At 34.4% G+C, this 22,062-nt stretch overlaps 1 protein-coding gene across 1 annotated transcript in view; it reads right to left on the reverse strand.

Moving 5' to 3' along the window:
* LOC145256400 (protein FAM161B-like) overlaps positions 1–22,062 on the reverse strand; it is a 70,033-nt gene that overhangs the window by 9,196 nt on the left and 38,775 nt on the right. Inside the window, exons 4-5 of the mRNA XM_080115262.1 lie at positions 13,258–13,345; positions 3,487–3,760 (exon numbers count right to left, since the gene is read on the reverse strand). Coding sequence (XP_079971388.1) covers positions 3,560–3,760; positions 13,258–13,345 — 289 coding nt within the window. The 3' untranslated portion in view covers positions 3,487–3,559. The remainder of the gene's footprint in view (positions 1–3,486; positions 3,761–13,257; positions 13,346–22,062) is intronic.

Genomic DNA, 22,062 nt, shown 5'->3' on the forward strand with positions numbered 1-22,062 from the left:
TAAGGAATTACAACTAAATGATAATGCAATTGCAAAGAGTTTTGTGTGTGTGTGTGTGTGTGTGTGTGTGTGTGTGTGTGTGTGTGTGTGTGTGTGTGCGTTAATATATAATTGAATAAGCCAATTCATTGGTTAATAGAAGCATGGTAGCACAGCAGTGATCCTTTGCTTGCATATGATATCATAGTAATCCTTTAATAGACTAGAAAATGTACATTATTATGCACACCACTATCAACCTATATTGCCTACTATGGAGTCTTTATTCTATGGAACTTCATATATATATATATCTAGTTTGGAAATATTTGTACTATACTCCATTTGATAATTTGATAATACAACAGATTAAGAATTCCATGGAATCATAGGTTATATGTAGTAAAATCCTAATCAGTGGGAGTGATCAGGTTGAAGAGAGCACAATTCTAAAAAAAACACATTTTGTTTTAAGAAATAAAAAAAAAACAGGTGACACATATTTTATGTCTAAAGATTCTTCTCTATTTCATCGGTAGCAAGTTACAGGCCACTGGGGAAACAAGTTGACACCCATCACTTGCCATGTTTTTCTATTATAATAACAGACCTTAAGGAAAACCTATGTCTAACAAAGGGCACTAAAGCAAACACACACATGAGTTTTTTTAGATTTTCAAATTTTAAGAATTTTTTTTTTCACTACACTATAATCCATTCACACTTAGATTCCAAATTTTTTTGTTTGGATTTCACGTAGTATTATTCCATTAATTAATTTATTGACTAGTTAATGAGTTAATTGATATTTTGATTCATTATTCTATTGAAAATGTCTTTTAGTTAAAAAGAAAATTTCTTATACATACATATATATATATATATATATATATATATATATATATATATATATATATATATATATATGATTCCAGGTTAATATTTTCAAGAGGTGAAGTAACCAATGATATTTTAATAAGGTTAATGCACTTAAATGCGTTAAACAAATAAAAGTACATATCGTTGAATAAAAGTACATATCGTTGAATAAAAGTACATATCGTTGAATAAAATAGACATTTCATGTCAATTCTGGTTTGGATCTTTCGCATCTTCCTAATTAATTTTCTTGCTTCTGGCAAGAACTAGCTGATGTAGTCGACATATTTACTATAGGCCCAAGTACTTTCAAATCCATCTCGATTCATCATCAGTGATAATTAACCGAACTAGTTCTGGACAATTTATAGAATTTTTTTAATATGTATATGTGCATATTTTATTAATGATTTATTGGTTAATAAAATGTGTTAAGTCATTTTTTGTCACTTTTCACGCATTTTAGTAAAATTTATTTTATTAATATTTATTTTTTTAATGATTCTTATAGTTTATGGTTATTAAGAGCGTGTTCGAGTATAGACGTGTTATCTACTGAATTTTTTCTAAATTGGAGCCGTGGACAGTAATGTTGATGTTTAGCTATAGCACTGTCTCCAGAACAATGCATCATTTATCTCCTAGACAATGGCGTGGTAGTTAAACTGATGCATATGACTTTTTCTTTACTGTCAGAGACACAATCTCCCAAGAAGCATTTGGATTCATATACCAGGTTTGTCCTATCCAACAATCCAGTTGAGGAGGGAGGGAGTTATTAGTTATACTGAGGTTCAAGATTTTTAATTTATAAAAAAAAAAAAAATTATATTTGTCTAGAACCAATTCGATTAATCATCTCAGGATAAATCTGAACAGATTAAAAGTACATGGACCTACAGTAAATATGCCGATTACATCAGCCAGTTCTTGACAGAAAAAAATAATAATTAGAAAGATGGAGAGGATTCAAACCAGAATTAATAGACATGAAATATCTATTTTATTTAACAAAATATGTTTAAAAGAAAGAATGCTGCCTATATATATATTAGTGGCCCGGCAAGGTCACAAGGGAGACAACAGAAACAGCAAAACTAAAGCTGGCCTACAAGGACACTATATATACAAATGTAGGCAAATTTGGGTATATTTTATTAGTTTGAAAATATAGAGGGTTTTTTTTAATTGTCATACAATGTTAACTATAGAATAGTATTATAATCTTCAAAAAGCTTGCAAATTTTCATGTAGCTTCGTCCCATAGAAGCAAAGATATGAGCATTTCAATATCCAATTTGGCCACAAATATATATATATATATATATATATATTTTTTTTTTTTTTTTTTGATTACGAATATATATAAATATACTATCTTTTGGGGCAATTTTATGGGCGACTATTGATCAGAATTTAACAAATGAAAGTTCGTTGGAAAGCTAATGACCTGAATTGTGTAGTGGGCTATATGACATTTGCCCTTTGGGTCGCAAATTATTGTTTAAACAAGTGGGGGGTCACTTTTCTATATTAATTTAATGTAAAATGAACACCCACTTTATGGTCATCTTGACTATAAAGTGGTGTTTATTTTACCTTAAATTAATATAAAAAAGTGATCTCCCACGTTTTAAAACTATAACTTATTCATATTATTGTAATTACTTGTTTCCTCGAATTTTAACAGTTGTATTCATCTTCAGGACCCTTGAAAACTTATAATAGTTGTAATTTTAAAGGATTTTTTGTGGGTAGAAAGATACTGCACCTTTACCAATATTTCAATCATAGTTATTTGTTTTCTTAGTTTTGCATATGAATTACAAAATATCTGATATTTCACCAAAACCTCTGGCCTTGATGGATGGAAGACTAAAACTTGCTGCTATGGTTTCAAATGATCTGAAATAATAGCAAGGGGAGACTTGATTCCAAATATTTCTCATATGCTATATCTCCCCTCTTTGGTTTTCATTCACAAAGTAAATTTCACAGTGTATAAATATTATTTGATACTGGAGATATTCATAATCGTAGCTTATTTCCAGAAGAAGGGAGATAAAACATTCGAGAGATATTTGGAATCAAGTCTCCCTTTGCTATTATTTCAGATCATTTGAAACCATAGCAGCAAGTTTTAGTCTCCCATCCATCAAGACCAAAGGTTTTGGGGAAATATATATATATATATATATATATATATATATATATATATATATATATATATATATATATATAGTGATTTAAAGGTTATGAGGGTTTTTTGAAGCATGAAAAACGATGTTACTTTTTGTATTTAATATTTTTATTGTTATTTTTCATATTTCAAGCGGACCTCCACTCTTGATCACAAAAAAGTATCAAAAATAGTTATCTGATTTGGATTTCGAAATTTTTAGCGAGACATACAACAAACATACATGCATTCACACTAACAGACATCTCTCCTTTATATTATAGAAGATGCTAGTTTAAAGATAACCTTGCAGACTCATAACTCTTGGAAGGGCCTTAAACCAATAAAACTTGAGTGCATGCTGACAATCTTGTTCTTTTTTATTTCCATTTCTGTCCTATGAAGACATACCTGATGAAGGGTGAATTGTTATCACACTGAAGACATACCTGATGAAGGGTGAATTGTTATCACACTGGTTGCTTCTAGAGGAAAGAATTTCAGATGAGTTTTTGTTGGTGTTCAATCCACTCTTGTTGTGTCCTGTTTTTCACTGAATGCCTCAGCATCATTACTTTCCTGATAAGAAAAATCTGTTGATCTGGACTGCGGAAAAGATGACTTTTGAGGAGTGAACAAGTCTTCTGTAACAAAGCTTTCATCAATACCAAAATTCCTGAGGGTTTCTTTGAATCTTTTCTCAACACGACTCTTAACATTATTCTGAAAGAAATAAAAAAGATATGTTTTCTTAAATCGATGACTATGAAAAATAAGAATACTTGATATTCTAAATCATTCAGATTAGCATCTGACGGGTAAAGAATTTCAATTCTCTGAGCATGTTTAATGTCTAATGTTTACTGTTTAATGTTTAATGTTTACTGTTTAATGTTTACTGTTTAATGTTTACTGTTTACTGTTTAATGTTTAATGTTTAATGTTTACTGTTTAATGTTTACTGTTTAATGTTTACTGTTTAATGTTTAATGTTGGTAAGAATGTTAAGAGTAATGCACGAGTCAAAAATCTTGTGGTGATTAAAGAGAAACCATTTTTAGTTTGTCTATGACAAACTAAAAATGGTTGACGATTTCTCTATTTAACACAGATTCCAGCAACTTACTCATGATGCACAGGAGACTTATTGGTCTGTACTGAGATGACTTAAATACAGGGCATACTGATGAGGTTTTTCAGGGGTTTGGGAAGCAATTCTCCGTAAGACAACACTTAAACAGCTTTGTAAGTATGGGAGCTAGTTCTGGTTGAAGCTTTTTCAACACTATAATTGGAATGCCGTCAGGGCCAGTTACTTTACTGGAATCAAGGTTTTTGATTAGCTTGGCAACATCATGCACAGATATTTGTGTGTCGCAGAGTGTATTTTCAGATACAGGAGGAAATACTGGGGGGGGGGGTAGCAGCCTGACGAGATTACCTCAGTTCCATTGATAATGCTTGGGATAGAGCACATACTTCTGTTCAGAACCCTTATTTGCCAAAACTGGTGGGAACCAAGCTGCTGCTCAGCCACTTTGGACTTAACGAACTGAGTATACAACTCTCTCACATTCTTTTTTACAGTGGCTGCTGTCAGTCGTGATAGCGGCTTTAGTCTCAGTACATCTATTACATTGGAAGCAATGGAAATAGTGATTTCTGTGCACAATGGCAGCAGCACATTTTGGAGAGAACCATGGCTGGCTGTTAGGTTTTTGCTGGAATTTTTTGGAGGGTATACCTATAATTAACTATTCTGTCAGGTCTGGTTCTTTTTAAACATGAAACGCAGAGGTAGATCTGATATAGACGTATGGAAGTGTAGACAATATATGATGAGCCAAAGCTATCACATCTAATGCAGAAATGACACTGTGTGTGATGGTACAGGAAATCCGGGTTGTACTCATTTGCATCAGTTTGCACCCCCGTGGATATAAAAGACGTCGGATTTTTTTGTATGGACAGTATTTTTTCATTTGCTTCAGTTGGTGAGAGAGATTTTGTGTTGTTCGTTTCAGAAAGAGGGAGAAGGGAAATACTCAATATCGTGAATCGAGGTCAGGAAGAAAGGGACAATAAGAAGAAAGAGCTGAAAATAGAAAAATCTGCTTCAGGAAGCTATCCCAGTCAGCCATAGAGTATCAACATACTGTACGATGGAGAGGTATATCTGAGGACTTATTACATTTTGTTTATCTTAACTGATGCAATCGAGTGGTCAGAAGATCCCAGTGGAGACAGAATGGAGGATGAACATAGCTCAAGGCAAGTTGTGAGAAAAAAAAATCCTAGGAGACTTGCATACTGAAAGGCACACGGGTGGATTTGTGAACAATCTGAGTGAGGTCATAAGCATTGGAGAAATCATGACAGAACCTTCCCTCATCATTTGTCTTGTTTGAGTTAACCATTCCACATTGTGAATATTGAAGTCTCCTCCACAGACGTGAATGTTAGCTGAAGGATGAGAAGACAGGATGTGATCAATTTTCTCAGGTATGCTTTTAAAGATAGTAACTCCGCTGTTGTGGGGGCAGTAGACGGCAAATAAAGACGTAGTGGTGTGAGCAAGTGCAACCCGGAATCACATATAGGATAATTAAGGGTCTTCTTGAGAGAAGTCCCTAACACGTGAAAAGTCATCTCTAACGTAGGCACACATTCCATGCCCATGGCGATCTTGGGGGTCAGATTTTGATGTTAAGTTAGAATATCCTTTAATTACAAGCTCATCTAGGGAAATAGTCATATCAGTGCCAATTTCACTTAGGAATAATAAGTCTGGTTTGGTCTCCTGTAATTGGGTTTCAACCTCTGGAAGGTTAGAACGTAGACCCCTGATGTTGGAGAAGGAGACATGGTAGTGCGGGTCTACGTTGGACGTTGGAAATCCGGGTTTAATCATGTATTTTTTCTTGAAACTTGTCATGATGGAGTTTTGGAATTTGTGGACTAGGCCGTCAGACATGCTTAGAGCGGGACAGAGAGGGAAACTAAGAGAGAAAAAGAAACAAAGAAATTTATTTATTTTTTTGTAGCACATGATAAGGTAAAGCCGTAACAATTAGCCACCAATATGGCATCGAGAAGCCCCACGAGAAGCTATTGCATGGTCCAGAATCCATTCACCAAATGGCAATACAGCAGTCCCAGTACTTTGCAGCTGCTGATAGGACAGCTTCCTTAGTGGTTAATGACTATCAGGTGGATAACGTCAGGTCAGTTAAAACGTTTCCCTCCAGCACCCTTATTAGTGACATGACCACAAAAATAGACACGGAAACTGAAAATTTCCGACATCTCAGGTGACTAATAACGCAAAAATACTGCCAACCTAGAATACAGGTTTTTCTTCTCCTTTTGTCAGAAAAATTACTCATTCTAAATAAGGACTGAGGGACAAATTAGTAGAAGTGAGAGTTACAGAAGCTGCCGATAACACATCCACAATGCATTGTCTACTCTCCATTAAAAAAAAATAATAACAATAAGCATTTTTCTTATATAAGTAAAATTGGCATGTTTAGGGGAAAGTATGGCGATAGATTCCTTCTCACTAATTGAAATAAAGAAAGAACTCAGTTAGTAAAGTTTACACATGTAATTCTTGCAGCAACTCGACTGTTTTCCTCGAGTCATTCTCAACTTAATTTAAATGGAATTTATCAAACCGTTTTGCGAACATATTTGATGCTAGGTGGCACTTTATTAGTATGACTTTGAAAAGTCTACTAAAGAATAGCATCAATAGTTTTTTGTTTTGTTTTTTTTGGCAAAAGAACATGTGGGCAGACATTCATTCAAAATTGGAGAGTGTGTTTATTTTGAGTGTAAAATGTTTTTGACTCCTAATGGGGTATAACACCAATGATTTCGCCAATCGTTTTATAACCACCAGCTGTGATAACCAACAAATGAAAATCTTCCAAAGTTACTATAAAAATTGTCAAGTTTTAGATTCAATCAGTTCGCCGTTAACTATGTTACATACCGCATTTGATTCTTGGCCGCCATCTTTGTTACTAGCAATTACTGCCGCCATCTTTGTAACTGGAAAATATTTCACACTCAGTATCGAGACTGCACTCCGTTCAACATGTCTCAGCACTTAACATTGAGGAAAATAGCAAGCAAATCACAAACTGCATATTGATAACAACAAATTCCAATAATAAATCTTCACAATAGTATTATACATTTAATAAAACATCATTAAATAAGTAAATATGAATCAAAAACTGCAATCAATATAATTAATATTAACATCTGCATCTAATAAAAAAGAAAATAAATATTACAAATTCACAATTTATCTGATAAAAGCGTCCATTTTCAATGCATTAAATATTGTCTTAGCTTGATACAGCTCAGCATTCAAGAAGATATAAAAAAGAAACCGTCGTAACGTGCCATCATTCGGCAGTTGATCGCTTTAAGGGATAAGGCGTGCAGGGGCAGCAGAGAATAGAATTGTCGGATCTGTTTATGCTATATTTTAAATCATCTTGTGAGATAAAATGAGTACATTCTTGGACCAGAAAAATGATTATACGTTTAATAAAATCACAATAAAAAAAATAAATTAAAAACTGAAATCAGTATAGTTAATACTAACATTTGCATCTAATAAAAAAATAAAAGTTTCTTTCAGTCAATCAAAAAATATCCAGCACGTAGCATTTTTCTTTTTCTTTGTTTTGGTATCTCTTGTAGTAACTTCCTTAAAAGATAATTCCAACCCTTGGCCAAAGATTCTTGACAAACACAATGAGAGAATTTGACAGACCTCTAAAAACAATGCTCGGCAAAGCACACCAGTTTACAGCTGCATACACTTTCTCACTAACAAAACAATGGCACACTAATACAAACACACTAATACAAACACACTAATACAAACACTAATACAAACACTAATACAAACACACTAATACAAACACTAATACAAACACACGAATACAAACACACTAATACACATATACACAAAGCTACATACCTACCACATTCACACACATGTAAATGCACAAAGTGACAACCAAAATAAACACATTTACTCAATTTCTTCTAACACGTTAGACAATGCTTTCCCTGAGACATTTCTGGGACTTTTTGAATTCTCATTCTTTAAGGAACATTTTGCATTATCTTGAGTTGTCAACAAACATGAATTGCAGATAAACTTTTTTTCATTTTTTCATTTGAAAATGTTCTGTACTCAACATTGATAACTTCGAGTGCAGTTGTTTATCATGCTTACGCTTGAAATAACTTTTCGCCTGTTCTGTCACACTTTATAAAATTTCCATGGCATTTTTAGATAGATTAACGTATCTCTATGAGACACCATATCAGTTTGTCAGTTTGTCACACTTGAATTTAAAATGACATTTTCATCGTTAAATGCATTTTTTGAATAGACGTATCTTGTTTATCAAAAGAAAATTTTTATCATTTCAAATTATTTCTATTAAGTGAACAAAGTTTTCATTTTTAGATAAAATAAAAGTTTTTCTTAAATTAATAAATTTAAAACATTAAAAGCACAGTTAAATTAAAAATATATATTCCTTTGCGGATTATGTTGTTTTAAATTGACGATAGATGTTGAAGCCAACATTACAAAATGGCGGTGGTTTAAATGTAACGTTGCAGGAACAAACAAAAAGAAAAAAAATCTGACTCAGCATTTTTTAAGTGCAAATGAAATACATTTATTTATGGTTCCTCCAAAGCAATGCATTTCATCATATTTCCTAAGTCTTGTTGCACACACATGCTTTTTAAAAGTCTCTGTCCTCACTACCTCATGCATTTTATCACTCTTGTATTTACATGTCTATCTACCGCACGCCAGCATTGATACTATTGGCTTCAGACTTTTATCCATCAACTATTATTTTTATGAACTTATCATAGACAGAGGATTAGATGGTTGAGTGGACATTTCCAGATATTCTATAGCTAGAAATCTTGTGAAGTAAAGCATTATGCAAAACCCCTATCAACAGGTTTTGCTCTAGAAATGAAGACCCTATCAATAAATTCACTGATCATGTGTGATATTACAGTCAACACATCAGCTGTGGATCTTGCAGGATGAAATCCATATTGCTTACCACTGAATAAGCTGTTTTTACTTAGGTGATCGACAGCTTCCTGATTTATCACAACTTCAAGCAACTTAGTCATGACACATTGAAGACTTATTGGTCTGTATTGAGATGCAGAAGACTTCCAGAATTATTAAATATTGAGTAGTTTGACAAAGTTTTCGAAGGTGCTAGGACCTATTTCTCCTTTAAGCAATGATTGAACAGCTTTTTAAGCACAATGATTTGAATTTTATCAAGATCGCTTTGTTGGTATTGAAGTTCTTGATAAGTTTTGTCAACATCTCGGCAGATATCGGGATGTCACTCAGAGTATTTTCAGTGATAGAGGAAAAATCAAGAGATAAGCTACCCTGATTGCAAAGGGTGAAATTTGATGCAAATTTCTCTGCAAAAAGTTTGTCTTTATCGGATATTGAGGAAATCGCCATGATGATGGTTGAAATAGAGTTCACGCATCTTTACAGTTCCCTGCTTGTTATTCACCAAAACTCTTAGGAACCAAACTTCTACTCAGCTACTCTAGATTTAATGGATTGGGCATATGATTTGCTCAAGTTTTTATAATCCTTTTGCAGTGGTTGTTGGCAATCCTAAAGGCGGCTTAGATTTCAGAACATCTTTTTCATTGAAAGCAATTGAAAAAGTGGTTTCTATTAGTAATGGTGGCAGCACATTTGGGGGTGTATCATGGCTGGCTGCTGGAACTTCTTGGAGGGTATGAAACGCTCTATTAAATTGGATACGATATAGGATGCATTCCATTCAATGCAGAGAAATTTCTTATATGAAAGATCTAAGCCTGTGTTAGGCTGTGTTATGCAAGAGAGAAATCATGACAAAACCTCTCTTTATCATCGGTTTTGTTTCAACAGTGTGAACATTAAATCTCCACAGATTTAAATGTTGGTAGAAAATGAGTAGACATGATATAATTAGTTTTCTGAGAAATACTCTCAAAATAGACAACCTGTCTTTTGGGGGACAATACGGGGCAAAAATAAATGTGGTGTAGTGAGTAAATTCTTTTTGGAAACATAAGACAATTTAAAGTCTGTTTGGGAGGTTTGGGGTTTATGCTTATGTTGTGTTTTGCAACTTGCCATGCTGAGGTTGGAAGATTTGTGGAAGAGGCCTTGAAAGAGAGAATAGGTAAAGAAGAAAAATTTTCTTTGAAGAAAGAAAAGTTGTAGCGGCTCCCATTAATATGGCATAGAGAGGCCTCACCTTGTTGATTTTTATTTTGTTTCATATTAGTAGTCATTTGAACCAAACTAAATAATTTGATAAAAAAATTGTAACTAAGTATGTTATTAGATTGCCATGACAAAGTACTTCAATAACAAATTAAAAGTGGTTAGTCAGAAACAATGTTTGATTTGTCATTTTAAATGCTATTTGGGTTTGACTTTTAAAATCTGACATGTTGAATGTGTCAGGAATTTCGGGCACATACTTAACAGCAGTAGTAGGAATTTAAATTCACAACCGAGGGTGGTAGTGGGGATAAGCTTTCTCTTTCTGAAAAATGTCTCACGATGTGCATCCTAAATAGCTTCTGACAATCCAGATCAGCTCCTGTCCTTCTTGTGTGGTTTAGTTACTAAGCCTGGCGAAACTGTTTCTACTAACTGAGATAAGGGGCAAAGGCGGTCCAGTGGCACCTTAAAACCAGTCACTTTGGCCAGGTAGTGCTTGTTAATTTTGAATGGTAGTTCACCTAGGAGAAAGCAACTCAAATTCCAAACCTCTGCTACCTTATGAGATTAATCCATAAGGGAAAATACTAAGGGAATAAACCCCAACAGAAAATCCAGAGATGGAGCCTCTAAGGAGGCTTAATTTCATATTGTCATCAGTGCTGGTGGTCCTTTTAAATTTGAGTTATTCATCAATTTATTGCCTCTTTTTTTGTGAATTCAAGTTCCTCATTGACAAATTATTGTGAGTATCCATTTTGTGAATTTGAGTGCCTCATCACAAAGTTGTTGTGGCCTAGAAACGTCACAAAGGAAAACACGGACACAGATATAGGTTAGAAATGTAATTTGTATTAAAACAAAACAGAATATACAGAGATCAACAATCGTAGCACGTAACTTCAAGATGGCGTATCACAAAAGTAGACAGGCCACATCAAGAGTCGGCACCTCTCTGTCTGTTTATACAGTTTGGAAGAGTTCATCTCTTGTGCATGGATGAGTCCCCACAAGCATTATATTCGGAGAAATGAATCCAAATAGCACTCAAATTTATTGAAAATATTGGAGAAGAATCCTAAATATTTTCTACTAATCAAAACGATCATTTCAAAATGTTATTGAATTTAACATTTGTTTATCTAAATAAAGAAAAAATGAAGTAATTCTATTGTTAATTTAAAGTTCTCAGGTCAGAAATTCACATTCTAATATTCAAAGGAAAAAGAGGAGTAATTATTTATTAAAAATATTAATATATTATAAACAAATCTTTATGCTGACCTTTTTCTCTTATTTTGAATAAATTTCTCATTTATAATCATACAAGCTAATGTATTCTTTTCATTTACTTAATTTAACAATAAAAAGATCGTATAGATAAAAATATCTTCCACGTTAGAATGTTTTTTCGAGATGTGAAAAAAGAGGGAGAACCCTAACCCTAACCCTTAAGGTCTCTTCATCAAAAAGGTGTTTTGGTGTAAAATCAGTAGAAAAATATTTTACATGTTTTGATCTATTATCCTCATCATGATTGTTATATTTACAGAGTTTTCTCTGCTTCACTGTCAAGCCTTTTTAGTGTGGCTTTTGTCATAGTTGAAAAACTTTACGGAATGTTAACCTGAAACTTTTATTTGACATCCTAGAAATATTGTAAAATTGAAAAAGAATCGTTGTCACAAACGTGATAAGAAACTCAAAACTGTTCATAGCTAATGATCAGCTGTCAGACATAAGCTGAGCACTTTTATTATTCTAAAGTAGTTTCACAATTGACAAATCTTTACATTCGCTACAGGCATTTGCTAAAATCCATTCGTTTTCTTTGCCTAACTTTGACACAAGCTTGCAAATCACATCCCTTTTTTTTCTTATAATACAAAAATCAAGAAAGATCTACAATCTTTTTTCTTTTTCTCTATATCAATGTTTGTTTTTGTGTCATAGAAATCGATGTGTTAAAGTTGGAATATGCAAATAAGTTTCAATCAGGATTACATTTTTCGCAGAAACTAAAAACACCATTCAATTTTTCCTTTGATTTTTTTCAAGGGCAATTGTCAGTTAGAAACAAAATTTATTTTAAAAAAAATAGATTTTCATCGTTTCATAAAAAAATTAAATAAATAATAATAAAAAGAATATCACAATAACGAATATATTTAAAAACGGTTTAAACATCAAACAAATAAAATTTTTATTGGTATTTTTACAATTTTAAATAATTTAATGAAAATGAACTCAATTTATTCGTTTTATATTTACAGGATTTTTTTGCAAACATATTCTTTTCTTGTACTTAACTCATGCAGAATTTCTTTTTAAAAATAAAACTTTGAACATGTTCATTTGTTGTTTGGTGATAACAAATTGACTGTTACTGCTGAATTTATTAAATTCAAATAAATTAGCAGAAGGTATAATAACATAACGACCGAGATTTCTCAGCCAAGAATGTGTTCAACAATTAGCATTGAATCGTGAAAATCAGTTCCCTGTAAATTTTTATACACATAAAAATTTAGGTCAACGCATAAGAAATTGTGAAAAGTGATTTATTTTAATTTTTTGTTTTATTTTTCATATAAAATTATTATAATTGGAATGTTTTCTTTTTTACAAATACTCAAAGGAAATATTTTTAACGAAGAATTAATGAATGGCTTTTTAAAAAATAACGTTATTATTTAGGAAGCCATTCTTAACATGAGGAGAGGACTTTGTTAAATATTCTGTACTAACAGTTTAATAAACAAAAGGAAAAATGAATAAAAGTGAGAATTAAATATCATGGGGATTAATTTTCACACATCACCTCTGACTGCTGAAGACATTCTTAGCCGGAAGTGGCAATGCTTGCTTGTTATGCCATTATACTGAAAAAATATCTCTTACTTACTTTCTCTACTTGCTCAAATAAAAGTGGCCTTTGCTTTAAACGTTCTTGCATCTCTTGCAGTTGTCGTGAATAATTCTTTTGCTGTTCTCTGTAGAAAAAAAAAATGGATTTCTGTTAAATGTACTAAGAAAATCACCAGGTCATCATCATCATCATCATCATCATCATCATCTGTTTAACGTTCGTTTTATCTGTGGGTTGGTTTGTAGAAATTGGCTTACAAATTAATCTATCTCTCGACAGGATTTTACTTATCTGTATTTCTCTGAAATTCTTATCACTTCCTTTCATGTTTTCTTTGGCCTTCCCCTACCAACTCACCCTGCTACCTCAACTGTTCTACATTTACAATCCTACTACTAACCTGAGAACTCTCATCCATTCTTTTAACATGACCATACCCCTGTGCTGTTCAGATTTAATATTCGTCTGAGATTATCATATCATTCTATGCAATGCATGTCCTCAAATTATGAACTGTATTGGTAGAGAAATCTAAATGTATTTAAAATGAAATGTTTAAGAACTATTCTTGGAGTAACTTTGCGAGGAAGATATCAAAATGCAAATATTGGAAAGAGGCTTAATATTAACAGATCCATCAACTGTATTATTCGAAAAAATAAAAGATTAATGTGGTTTAAACATGTTTCCGGCTACCAGACTTCAACTATGTAAAGGAATCATATCCAGAAGACTTCATTAAAGAAATATCAAAATGACGATCATCAAAGAGATGTGCCAATCAGATAAAGGTTGAAATGTGCATGCCGCTCCTGACAGTTGAAAGACTGTCACAGGACCTTGATAAATGACAATTTTGTTTTCAAGCATGAGGCGAAGGTCTCTGGGGTCTACAAATAACCAAAATTGAATAAAATAAATAATTTAGGCATTATCCAAAGTATAAAGTTAGAGAGAGGAGGGGGTGTGAGAAGTACTTAGCCATAATTGGTCAAATATATCACACCATAACTAAAGAATAATTTCAAATATTGAATTGATAACAAACATTTAGTATGTTTTTCCTCATGACCATCCAACTAAGACTAATACATAATAAAAATAAATTTTATGGGAAAGTGGATGGCGAAGGAAAGGCAAACAGTGAATGAGGTAGAAAAACAACACACAAGCCTTAAGTTAAGCGAATTTTGAGGAGATTAGGAAACAGAGCTGACTTTTTTTTTACATAAGAATCACCACTTATCAAGGCTCAGAGACCACTCGAGGATAAGGGTTAAGAGTGTACAGTAGAAATTGGATAATGTAGTAATCGTTAGTAATGGAAATTCGGTAATTTTGTTAACTTAAGTGGAACGGCTCATCAAGAACTTGTTTACGTTGGACTTGAAGACAATCAAATTGTAGTAAGCTGGAAAGCAGGCAAACGGAAGAGAGTTCCACAGGCGTGCAGTTCTAAGAAAGAAGCTTTGTTCATGGAACCTATGTTTAGGTTTAGGCACAGATAAAGAGTGGGGAAATTATTGATAGTGTTTACAGCTAGACGAGTGTTTCTTGTGAAAGTTTGCCGAGGGAGGGACCATAGATTGAAGGTCAGTCGAGCACTTGCCATGAAAATAACGATAAAGTAGAGACAAACTCGCAAGATCTCTTCTGTGAGATAGAGGTTGCAGGGAAGAGAAAAGGACATCTCCTATAAGGCTACAAAGTCTATTTTGAACTCTATCAAGGCAGGACAAGTCCTCTCTAGCAGCTCCTGCCCAGATGTGGCAACAGTACTCCATCTTTGGACATACTTGGCTCTTATATAGATAGAGAATTGCATCAGCAGTAAGATATCTACAGAATCGATAGAAGGATGCCATCATTTTTCCAGCGGCCTTGGCAACAGATTTGATATATGTGTTCCATCTCAGATCAGGAGTAATGGTCAAGCCCAGAAGCTTGTCAAAACATGAAGCCTCCCCAAGACGAGAGCCATTCATTTCAATTGATGCCAGATGGGGATCAGAACATTGATGATGTAAAGATAGAAGCTTGGTTTTAGATGCATTAAAAGTAACCAGCCATTCCTTTCCCCATTGTACCAAGTGTTCAAGATCAGAGGAGAGAGAATTGGAGAGAACTTGGTCATTTACTGTCTTAGATGTGCTACCATAGATGGTAGTGTCGTCAGCAAAAATGTCTACGAATGATGTAAGGATGTGATTTGGAAGATCATTAATGTAGATCAGGAAAAGAGTTGGGCCCAGAATGGACCCCTGAGGGACTCCAGCATTTATACTGTGAGCTTCTGATTTTTGCCCATCAACTACTACTCTTATGAACCTATCAGAGAGAAATGATTTAATAATTGAGAAGGCATTTCCAGCAATACCATAGCTACAGATCTTATGAAGTAAATCTTTATGCCATACCCTATCAAAGGCCTTTGATATGTCAAGAGCAATTGCCCTAGAAAGGTTGCCTCCGTTGAGAGATTCGCTAATCCTATGAGATATAACTGTAAGCACATCTGCTGTAGATCTAGCAGAACGGAAACCATATTGAGTGTCACTAAGAAGGGACAAATAAAGAGAAACAAGAGTAATGGGAGCTGCCGATAACGCATCCACAATGCATTCTCTACTCTCCAAAAAAAAAAGATGTATTAAGTATTGTACTTAATAAAAGTCCAATTGATGTGTTTAAGGGAAAGTATGGTGATAGATTCCCCTCTCACGAACTGAAAATGAATACAATTGCCTAATCTATTTATGCAATCAACTAGGTAGTTAAAATAAACATTTATGGATGAGAAAGGCTACTTTTAAATAAAACAATCAGAAAATAAAAATATAAATTAAATACTGAAATAAAATCTAGTTATTAACATTTGAATCTAAAAAGATAAAAATTAAAATTAATATAGCAGCGACTTATCTCGACAGAGTTCCATCTCCAAAATGCAAACTGTTGAAGAGAAATTAACTTTAAAAACATCAGCGTTCCAAAGACATTTATTTTCATTAATGGTTAAAAGAAAGGTGTAATCATATTCTGAATTTCCGCTCGTGACGTTTAAACAAAAAGAAGGAAGAAACATATAATGCAATTAACCAGTCGGTGATTGTTTGCAAAAGTGAGTTAATAAATGAATATACCAAACATTCTATGTCATCAATTCATTCTAATATGATCTATATGAGATAATTGTTGTATTTTTAGTGAAAAAGTTTAAGGTCAGAAGGGAAGCATTAGGCAGAAGTTATGCAAACGATGTGATTTCCAGGCGAAACCCTTTCTTTCTCTTAGCTGGCAAAGACTTCTTTGCATGCTGTCACCAAAATGGGGACAGCAAGCGTCAAGCTACTAATATAGTGAAAGGAGCACACACACACACACACACACACACACACACACACACACACACACACACACACACACACACACACAAGTTTACTTATTTTTTCTTTTCAACAAACATTTTATAAACAGTATTAGCGTCAGTTTTATCAATAAATGAAAAAGGTGTAGATTCACAATGTTACATGATAAGGGCTGTCCCCTTTTCATGTAAGTATAAAAATAGAGAGATTACTTAAAATGAAAATAAAATGAGAGAAAGCAGAAATCGAACCTTGGATATAAGTTTTAAAGAACAATAGGTTTAAATGGAATGTCCAGTAAATTGTTAATTCTGATGAAATAAATAATAAATAAACTATTCAATTGTTAGAAAGAATGTGGATAATAAAATATGGTTAAATAAATTAGATATGTAGGTTGAATTCCTTTGTAAAAATATCAAAGAAAAAATAGGTTATTAGGAAATCATAATGTCGGAAATGTGCAAAGATACGCATGTTGGTGACACGTGAATTTTGCTCACGTGGCCGGACATGCATGGATGTCTCAATATAGGAAGTGAGAGTTAGTTAGTAAAAAACTCAGAGGGAGTCAGAGTCAGGCGATAGTCTGGGTCCAGACATGGGTTTCAATCGTCTAGAAGCGAGATGATCACATTTTGAAACTTACAATGTGAAGCTTTGAATTCTTGATGAGAAAACCACGGCCGGTCGTGAAGAAATAAACCCATCATGTGTTTTGATAAAGCTCGTCTTTGTGTTTGTGATTCTTACAAAAAGGTAAATTGAATTGTTATTATGTCTATATGTCTGTGTTATAAAATATCGTGACATACACATCTCATATCCACAATGTGAATCTACATCTCATATCTACACTAAGACTGTCTGAGCACTATCTCCTCACTCTAAGAGTTTCACATATCAATACTTCTAAGTAATGAATTTTAATATATGAATCGCTTCATAACAGAAACAACAACATTCTTCATAACACGAACACGGAACGAACAATTTCTCTCTCACAACATCCCTCTCTAGAACTCTTACAACAACATCTCTCTCTCTCTCTCTCTCTCTCTCTCTCTAAGACTCTCTTTTAATGAAACTTGTTATATAACACACAATAAGGATAGTGACAACAACGCAGGCATAATGTAACATCACGATGAAACCAAAAACGTTCAACACATGAGATTTAAAAGAAAAAAAAACAGCTGCATGATGAAATACATAACACAAATTAATCAGCAAAATATCAAGACTTTTTATGGTGGCCATAAGGTAAGTCAAGACTATTTCCATCAATCAATCCAAGTTCTAGCTCATCACGTCTGCCACAACAAAACAATTGATTATTATTTATCTAACGCATTATTTTTTACTCTGTTACTAGAAAATCCAAATGATTTTTTATTTAGAATTGTAGTCTATAGCATATCCCTTTGTATATGTAATAAAAAACAAGATGAAAATTCAATATCTCAATAAAAAACTATTTTAATGTTTTTTCATTATTCTTATATATAATTTTTTTAAATAAAATATTTTTATATGGTTTCATATTTCGTTTCATGCTTAGTGATTTCCATTCCGTATTTGCATCAACTGTATCCATTTCTGCCATCTTAATTTTGGAAATGCAATTGTTAGAGATTGCCAAAAACATAATTTGATAAAAACAAAACCAATTCGATGTTGTTTCTGAATTTTTTAGATGAGGATTGATAATTTGTAATTTTTTAGATGACGATTGATAATTTGTAACATCTGGATTATTCAGACTATTGTTCTCATCTTGGATGCTATTCACATATTTAAGCTGATGTAACTTCCAATCTTCTTCAGGTGCAGCTTGTATGTTGAACTTGGGAATTTGTATTTTCAACAAAACCCTTTATTTAATCCCTCAGTTAGCTTGCTCTCACACCATTAGTCATAACCGAGTCTTAAATAATTTGTAGTTGTATTCTTTCATTTGTATTGTCACTTAAAACTGATTATTACTAAGTACTTATATCCATTACGCCATGGGCTTTTGCAAAGAATCTTAATATGAATTTTAAGATTCTTAAATCTATTCTTGTTTGAAATATGTAATCTTACTGCTTATTACTGCTTATTGCCGGGGGGGGGGGTCTCCTATTTTTATTTTGCCAGAATGAATCAGAGGGGATTGCAGATTCCATTGTTATGATGACTGAACTTATGCATTTATGACAAAAAATTTTCATCTCTCTGTTGTATATATCGACCATGTGAGATTCTAGGACAGCAACCCCTGCCATGGACGTGCATCAGAAGCAGAGATACATCAAAAATGTATGGAGAATAGCGGTACATATGAAGAAAAATAAATTCTGGAACACAATAAAAGATCGGTCTTCAACTTTTTGTGTTTTAAAAAATAAATGGAGACTTAATTTTGGGAACAACCCTAATATATATACACAAGCGTCAAAAAAAAAGTTTGCACTTTTAATTTTTTCAAAAACTACAAATTTAAGCTAAATTTAATGTAACTGTTTAAATAAACTATACCTCATTTGATTCGCCTTTTATTCTTCTATAATTTTACCTGTTCATATTTGACTTTTAATTGAAATATTCTAGTGTTCACGTCAATTTAAAAAAATAACTTCAAATTGAGGAGGCAAAAAGAAAGTCCGCACAATGGAAAATTGTTATTTAAATGTAACTTTAGGACATTAATGCAACACAAATACAACAGGAACACAATGAACTAGTTAATATTTAGTAGCATAGCCCTTCTGCAATTTGACAGCCTGCTATCTTTTGAGAACTCCTTGAATTAGACTGCAGCAATGCTCCAGGGAAAGGGCATCCCACTTTTCTTTAATTTTTGTCCAAAGTTCTTCCAAATTTGAAATGTTATCATTGCATAGCTGTTGCTAGATGTAATGCCATACGTTTTCGATAGGATTGTGCAGGTCAATCCAAACATGGAATATCATGCTCTTCCAGGAACCTCTTGACATTGCCAGCTGTGTGAATGGGAGCATTACCCTGCATGAAGATGGGATTATCATCCAAATTCCGACCAAAGTAGAGTAGAAAATGCTCAGTTAACATATTAATGTACTTGGTCGAATTAATTTGACCTTAAAAGCAAACTATAGGCCCTGGACCATTGGTACTAATAATGCCCCACACCAAAACTGAACCTGCAGCATTGAAACTGAGCACCTAGGATTAAATTCTTAGTCTTTTCTCCAACATACGTACTGCCTACCATCACTGCCTAGCCTATTGAACTTGCTTTCATCGTTAAAAAGCACTTTTGACTAATATGAAGAGTCATGATCTTCATTGCATCTGACAAAGTCCAGACGGCGCTTTTTGTTCTTTACAGAAATCATTGGCTTGCGTCTTGCAACATATCCTCGCAAATTAAATTCCTTTCTGTTCTTGACAGTAGAAAGAGAGCACTTTTTAACAAGATTGCACTGTTGTTGGATTTAGAGAGCTATTTCAAATCTGTTTCTTAGGCTGCGAATCTTGATAGCATTGTCTTCCCTGTTAGAAGTAACTCTAGTATGACTAGATTTAGGGACATCACGAACACTGCCGGTATTTTGGTGCTTTTGCACAGTCTTTCGTACCGTTTTCTCATCACATTTCAATCTACAGCCGATTTCTCGATTGGATAAACCAGAAAGATGGAGATTAATAAACTCCTGACAATCACTAAGAGAAATTTGTGGCATATGGACTAACTGTTACATTGTATAACCTGGAACAACAACAATTACGATTAGAGATGCTTTGTTGCCTATTGGTGGATATTTTAAACTGATTTAGGGGTGATAATTTAAGCTGGTTTTCAGCGAATTTGTTGCTGCGGACTTTCTTTTTACCTCCTCAATTTGAAGTTATTTTTTTAAATTGACGTGAACACTAGAATATTTCAATTAAAAGTCAAATATGAACAGATAAAATCATCTATATATATAAAAGCGAAAATGTATTATGTATGTATGTATGTACGCTTTCCCTTGATGTCCACAAAAGGCTTCTTTCAGAGAAGCGTTTGCTCGGTTCACAACTTCTTAAAACTTTTTATATCATCTATAAATTGTAATATCTCAGAGTTCACCAGTCTATTTAATTTTATTGACTTTCAAACGTTAATTATTCCACATTTCCCGCATCGGCACGCATTACATTCGGTTTTCGGTATAAAAAAAAAGCGAAACTCGACTCTTATCACAGGCTGAAAGCCCCCCCCCCGCTTCGGCGGCACGGGGGACAAGATCAAAGTGTAGTATCTGTTCCGGCAGATGTTGCAAGCTATGACTAGCTATGACTAGCAAAGACCAGATGTGGGGGCAACCCCACATGCTTGACCTTTAACCAGCTCCCATTTCCCTCCTCTCGGGAGCTGGTCCCCTTTTTTCCCTTCCCCCTCCCTTGACTCCTCACAATAAAAATTGGCCTTGTGCCTAATTTGCTCGGTGGGGGAGCAAATAAATACCCACAGGCTGAAAGCCACTTGCCCGCACGCCCTCCGGGGCCCGGGTGACAAGATCAAAGTGTAGTATCTGTTCCGACAGATACTGCAAGCTATGACTAGCTAGGACTAGCTATGACTAGCAAAGACCAGATGTGGGGGCAACCCCACATGCTTGACCCTTAACCAGCTCCCATTTGCCTCCTCTCGGGAGCTGGTCCCCATTTTCCCTTCCCCCTCCCTTGACTCCTCACATTAAAAATTGGCCTTGTGCCTAATTTGCTCGGTGGGGGAGCAAATAAATACCACAGGCTGAAAGCCACTTGCCCGCGCGCCCTCCGGGGCCCGGGTGACATGATCAAAGTGTAGTATCTGTTCCGGCAGATACTGCAAGCTATGACTAGCTATGACTAGCAAAGACCAGATGTGTGGGCAACCCCACATGTTTGACCTTTAACCAGCTCCCATTTCCCTCCTATCGGGAGCTGGTCCCCTTTTTCCCTTCCCCCTCCCTTGACTCCTCACAATAAAAATTGGCCTTGTGCCTAATTTGCTCGGTGGGGGAGCAAATAAATACCCACAGGCCGAAAGCCAGTTTGGACCCCAAATGAGGGCCTGGGGACCCCAAATGAGGGCCTGGCATTAGATAATGCCAGGCCCGGGGCCGAGCACTAAATAAAACAGGCCGAAAGCCAGTTGTCTCAAGAGAGCTAAGTAACGTTTGTTCTTTGTCTGTACTTCCTCTCCCTGCAGAACGACTAACCCGCTTACAAGGGTGCCTCGATTCACTATTGTGGAACGAGGGTAAGCATTATGTCTGCAGAGAGGTCTGTGTCCAGAGTCCGAGCGAGGGAGGCCTGGGTCAGCCCAGTCTCTTGTGTCATAGAAACGCCGAGAGATTGGCTTTCCTGGGTCGTTCGCTTGAAGAAGACGCTCCTTGGGTCCCTGTGGTTGAGAACTCGTTTCCCAATCTCCAACCAAACCCCTCGGTAGAAGGTCGTTGCAGACCAAGGGGGGAGTCTT

The sequence above is a fragment of the Euprymna scolopes genome, chromosome 32 (assembly GCF_053919585.1).
Source record: "Euprymna scolopes isolate OS-2025 chromosome 32, ASM5391958v1, whole genome shotgun sequence".
NCBI lineage: Eukaryota > Metazoa > Mollusca > Cephalopoda > Sepiida > Sepiolidae > Euprymna > Euprymna scolopes.